The sequence below is a fragment of the Pinus tabuliformis genome, chromosome 1_1 (assembly GCF_031772625.1).
Source record: "Pinus tabuliformis cultivar Carrire ecotype Pingquan chromosome 1_1, CPIR1, whole genome shotgun sequence".
Taxonomy (NCBI): Eukaryota; Viridiplantae; Streptophyta; class Pinopsida; order Pinales; family Pinaceae; genus Pinus; species Pinus tabuliformis.
In genome coordinates this window covers 504,232,140-504,237,883 of record NC_142297.1, presented here as the reverse complement: position 1 = coordinate 504,237,883, position 5,744 = coordinate 504,232,140, and the positions used below count along the sequence as shown (strand labels likewise).

The following is a 5,744-nucleotide window of genomic DNA, read 5'->3' as shown; positions in this document are numbered from 1 at the left end:
TACGATGTTTTCCTCAATCATAGAGGGCCGGATGTTAAGAAAACCTTTGCCAGTCATATCTACCGACGGCTTCTTTCCTCTGGATTCAGAGTCTTTCTAGACCAGGAAGAAATGCAGGAAGGGGAAAATATAACCCGTCAAATTGAAGGAGCTATTGCAACAGCCTCTGTTCATGTGGCTATTTTCTCTCCGCGATATGCGGAGTAAAAATGGTGTCTCAACGAGCTCCTGTTGATGCTGAAGTCAGGGGCGACCATTATCCCTGTCTTTTACCATGTTAATCCTTCAGAGCTTCGGAGGACGCAGGATGAAGGCAATTGCGGAAAGTATGCTGAAGCCCTTCGCCAGCTCGAAAAGAAGAAGAGATGCGAACCTATGACTGTTCAAAAATGGAGACAGGCCCTTTCTAGCGTTGCAGATATAAGCGGTTTGGAACTGCAGGAGTGTAATGGGTAAGATTTCTAACTCCTTTTTCCCGATTGACCTTTAAATTCTTTAAGGTGTTTCTCACCAGCTTTAGTTATGTATTTGTAAATAATCAGGGACGAGGGGGAGCTCGTGGATAGGGTTTTGCACTTGGTGCAGAAAAGGGCCAGAAAACCCCTTTTGGAGGTGGCCACGTATCAAACTGGGTTAGAAGAAAAGCTACAAGATTTTGAATGGACGGTGCTATCAGAACATCCCAGCGACGAAGCCAAGATTGTAGGGATAGCAGGCATTGGTGGAGTTGGAAAGACGACTCTTGCGAAACTGTTGTTTAACAGTAAGAGATCAGATTATGATCGATGTTGTTTTTTGTTCGACGTGAGAGAAGCTACCTCTAGGGGTTCTTTAACATCCTTGCAAAGTAAACTTTATGAGGACTTGACTGGACAGGCTCACATGATGAATAGCATTGATGAAGGCATAGCCATGTTAAAAAGTTATGCCCCATCCTCTCAAGTCCTCGTAATTCTAGATGATGTGGATTCTGTTGAGCAGCTGCGGGCGTTATTTTCGCCGCTGAAGGATACCCTTATTTCATGTAGCCTAGTTTTAGTTACATCTCGCGATAAGGCTCTTCTTGAAAGATACGGAATGAAGTCGAAGTCTATTTATAGTCTGAAAGCTCTGAATAGAGAAGATTCTCGAGAGCTTTTTTGCTTGCACGCTTTTCGGCAGCCTAACCCTGTTGTAGGATTTGAAGAAGTTGTCAGCCAGTTTTTGGATCAGTGCCAAGGATTGCCGTTATCTCTCAAAGTGGTAGGGGCTCTTCTTTACACGGAAAGCCAGGACTTAGGGTATTGGAGAGCCCAGTTACAAAAAATATCTGAAGTACTGCCCACAGATATACAAGGCAGACTTAAAATTAGCGTTGATAGCTTTGATGAGCAAGAGAGAGAGATATTCTTAGGGGAGAAGTCTGCGGTGCTCCTTCATCGTCACTTAAAGGAGGCCCGATCAGCGGGCTATACTCAGGACCTTTTCTCCCTTCATCCCTGAAATACTTTCCGCTTCACGTAGCTCCAAACATCAAGGTAACCGCATAACCCGCTATTCACACAAGATCATCTTAATCCAAGTATTTTACGATTTTAAATACTTACCTTGCAGTCCTTTAAAGAAGAAGTGCTCTGCGTCGCCGTAACTGACAGAGGTATTGACTGTGAACTCTGTCACAAATGCTCCTATGATGCGGTCGAGCCAATGGTTGATAGTGTGCACGATCTTATCTTCAGAATCTTCCAACCTCCTTACTAACTCCAGTGTCCAAACAATCGAATTATCAAGCCTCCACCTTCCTTGGACATCTGCCAACTTCGCGATCCACTCATATAACTCAACCGGGAAGGAACATAATAAGATTTCGTGTATTTCTATGTACAAGTATCTGTCCAACCACTATTCTTTCATTAATCGTGGATTCTTGTTTTCTTATGCCGCGAATTCGTGGATCCTTCTATCCAACCAGGTTTCGATCACCTTATTAGCTGGATTCCAATGATATGACATCACACATCTCATTATGAAAATCGTGGTCCCGACAACAGAACCATTTGTTGGCTTGATGGGCCCTGACCCAGGTTCAGTATTAGGCAGCCAAGCAAATCCCTACACTACTGGCCCTTTCGGAATCAATCCACGAAGCGCGGACTGAAGTCTCACCCGAAGTAGTATGGGGGGATTGTAGGAACCAAGTTTCTGCACCCTGAGATAGTTGTGATGTCAGTTTTCTACCTGAATCCCTACCTTCACACATATCGATAAGCCTTTAGGGCTTGTCGAATTATTTCCTCTTCCATCTTTCAAAACCTCTGTGAAGGTATCTGATTGTCCTGCGTGCAAACCTAAACAATGATTCAGGCACTTACGCACCTCTATAACTATGTTACTGTCCCGTTTCCCGAATTATCTTAAGTATTAGTTTTTTTTTTCTAAGCAACATTACCTACTTTGTATTAATATTTACAGCGGAAATTTACATACGATATAACTTGCTGCTCATGTGGCGCCATGGCAGCTGTAACATAGTCCCAAAACCCATTACATCTCTGTGAAACCCACCTGAAGGTACCTAGACAACTTCCTAAAACCGCCAACAAAAAGACACAAAGCATCTCTGTAAAGCCCACGCAGGGGCAGAGTTTGTCACATGGATACAGGGCCTGTGGTGATGGCCCAAGCCAAAAAAACTCCATTCCGGAACGGAAGAGAAACCAAGAGACAGCAGTTGATACATAAGACCCAGAACCACCATTTAACAGAAAAAAACTAGAAAGACTAAAGACAACAGGAGAGATAACAGAACCGACCACGATCCCACACGCGTCCAGGCATCATGCATGAGAGCCACCTGGGCTTAGCCCTCTTTCGCGTCGTCCCCTGGCTCGTCCTCTGGCTTAGCTTCCCGAATCCAAGCCCAACCATGTCCTTCTGGTAGGCCGTCCAAGAAAGCCGGCAATTCAGGTTCGCTCTCCCGCAGTGCCGCATCCCTTGAGCTTGAGGCCTCCCCCAAAGGCCTCTTACCTTTGTCCACAACCCGACATTCTTCCTCCAGAGCCTGAGGCAGACTTCCCTCTCGCACCAGGGGAATTCCCTCTTCATTATCCAAGGGATTCTCCATTGCAGGTGGCCGAGGCAGGCCGTCTTCATTCTCGTCCGGGATCCTGGTAAACAACACAGAAATATGAGCATTGATGCCCAAATTTTCTCTGGGATTGCGCAGTGAGAAGATGACAGAGCCAAATGCAGGTAGGCTTGGCTCGCCATTGCTGGACCCTCCAGCTTCCACAAATTGACTCGCCTGCACCTGAGGAGCTCCCACACGTCGATAACAGTAAACACAGCAGCAATGGTGGTGTAGGTCAGCTGCAGGCCCGCGAGCGGATCTGGCTCGCCCTGAGCCTCTGCCACGACGGCATGGCATTCGCTCCCGCACCATTCTTCCAAATTCCTCTTCCTCAGACGAAGCTTCCTTCCAATTCGGCTTACGATGGCAGACAAATGACTGTAAGCATGAACCAGGGAGGACCAGCAGTCGGCCAGCCTCCCCCAATTCCACAATAACTCCAGAAATCTCAGAACGCAGAGCAAGAACACCATCGCTGTGGGTTTCGTCTGCTCCCAAATCGACATTCTTAACGACCCCTTCATTCCTTCGATTTGTCCCCGCATTGAATGCGGCCATCCTCCTCCGTTGTGGTTCCTGCGCCTTCATAACTGCTCTTGCCACCCTGCTGCAGCAGAGCCAAGCTCTCGCATCGTAACAGGGCGGCGTTGCATGCTTCTCAGTTGTGTTGATCTGGGAAATGGTATTCACTTCTCCCACTCTATTTACTGCACCTTGCAATTTGATGCCTCGGCCCCTGCCTCTGTCCCTGAATTGAATTCCCCTATCATTTACAATGTTAATTTTGCAGCCCTCGTCCCTCTCCCAATCTGTAACTTGAACATTTCGGCTCACTCCTCACTGCAGCACCCCACTCAAAGTAATATGCCACGACTTCGTCACCACATGCGCTGCAGGCAAGGCGGCAGCTACGGACGAGCCATCTGGCCCCCTCCGCCATCTCTCTCTGCACTGACTTCCCCTTCGTCCTCCCGGCCCTCCACTCCATCCACTTCCCATTTCCATGGCAGTTATCCGGTTACTTGAAGCGGAAGGGGACGAGCTCGTCCCTGTGCAGCTCATCGAGGCGATGAGGCCACCTAGTCCGCTCAATTTCGCTTCTTTTGCTCCATGGACAAACCTGTCATTATAGCCACTGTTTCGATGGAATTCAGGGAGGACGCTGGCACGCATAGCGACCTAGAACACAGCCCAGCGAAGAACCTGGTACATCCGCCCCCCGACACTACACAGAAGGTGCCGAGCACCAACAATCAGTAGGAGGCCCAGGATCATTTGACCACCACCAAACCGAAGGCTTCAGGCGGCAAGGCCACCAGCAAAGCCAAAGAAGTTCAGGATGAAGCCAGAGAGACACACGACAATACAGATGGCAAGCAAGCAGAGGGTACTGATTCAGGCGAGTATGGGTGTCTGATAGTGGAGGAGAAGCCACCGTCATAAGACACCTAACACTCTCAAGCAGATAGGTCACGTACCCAGCTCGGTTTTTTAGTAGTTTGTTTTTTACTGTTGTTTATTTCAAAATACATGGAAAATTTGGAAATTCACCATGACAATTAATTCCAAGTTTTTTTTTTTTTTTTTTGGTCTTCTGAGTGGTTTCCCCTCCCGAGGCAGTCTTGCTTTAGTTTTGATGTTTAAATTGGTTATTTGGCTGTTCTAGACCCGCAGAGGCCGGAGCCTCATTGTAAATTACGTTTCCATTAATAGATTTAGTCTAACATAGAAAAAAATAAGACCTCAACCAATCACCTTACAAATAAACAAATTTAAATAATAAAAAAAAATAAAAAAAAATTGAATTCCCAATATTAAACTATGGATAAGTGCCATAATTTTTGAGTCAAAGACAAACTAATAGCCAATGAAAGACAAAACTGAATGAGTTGAGTAAAACTAATTCTATTAATAAAGAGGAAAAATATTTACAATGTGACCGAAGTCATTACACTGCTGTGATAGGCAGAGTTTCCAGGACAAAACAGGTAAGAAAAACCAGAGCAGAACCCACGCAGGGGATCTTCATAGTGGACAAAAACTACACAAAAAACATAGGAAATCCACAGTAGCGTTAACATGGTAAACTTGCCCAATGATAGCCATGGCTTAACCCAAAAAACTATCGCCAGCAAGAGCATGCTAATCATCTTGTGGTTCTTCCACAACCCGACACCATCCGAATTCTGGCTCACCCATAGTTGGAGCAGCGACCTGATCAGAGGGTCCAGGATCGACAGGCAGCATCTCCGCATCCTGAGTGCTGCAACCCGGAGCGTTCTGAACATGCTGCGGTGCCATACCAATTCCAAGCTGAATCGAAGGAGTAGGACCAGAGACTGCCCCAGAGCCCCCCGGATGAGAGTCTGAGTCCTCCATCTGAGTGGTCTCATAGAAAACCACTGTTATGTGAGCCGTTATCCGAGGCCGATGCAGGGAACTGTTGAAGGAGAAGATTGCAGAGCCGGTCGAGGAAGGAGGCCCACGGTAGTGACTGGAAGCACAACGCCGCCCTCTCCCGCTTCGAGTGCCTGGGTAACGACCAGTGAACAATTCACTGGAGGGGGCGGGCGAATCCGAAGACGAGCCTGTCGGAGCGTGCCGGGGTTGGCCTCTACGACACCCCATACGTTGA

At 47.2% G+C, this 5,744-nt stretch overlaps 1 protein-coding gene across 1 annotated transcript; it reads left to right on the top strand.

Annotated features, from left to right (window-relative positions):
- The first annotated feature begins 234 nt into the window (after positions 1-234).
- On the top strand, positions 235-1,482 carry LOC149213982 (disease resistance protein RUN1-like). The gene is made up of 2 exons (XM_089389233.1): positions 235-452; positions 543-1,482. The coding sequence occupies exons 1-2, from the start codon at positions 235-237 to the stop codon at positions 1,480-1,482; spliced, it is 1,158 nt and encodes a 385-aa protein (XP_089245359.1).
- The last annotated feature ends 4,262 nt before the right edge of the window (positions 1,483-5,744 follow it).

What these genes read in the sequence shown, in the direction of transcription:
- LOC149213982 (XM_089389233.1), top strand. Translation starts at nt 235, where the DNA reads ATGCTGAAGTCAGGGGCGACCATTATCCCTGTCTTTTACCATGTTAAT. An exon ending in GAACTGCAGGAGTGTAATGG is followed by an intron (nt 453 to 542) that starts GTAAGATTTCTA and finishes GTAAATAATCAG; the next exon opens with GGACGAGGGGGAGCTCGTGG.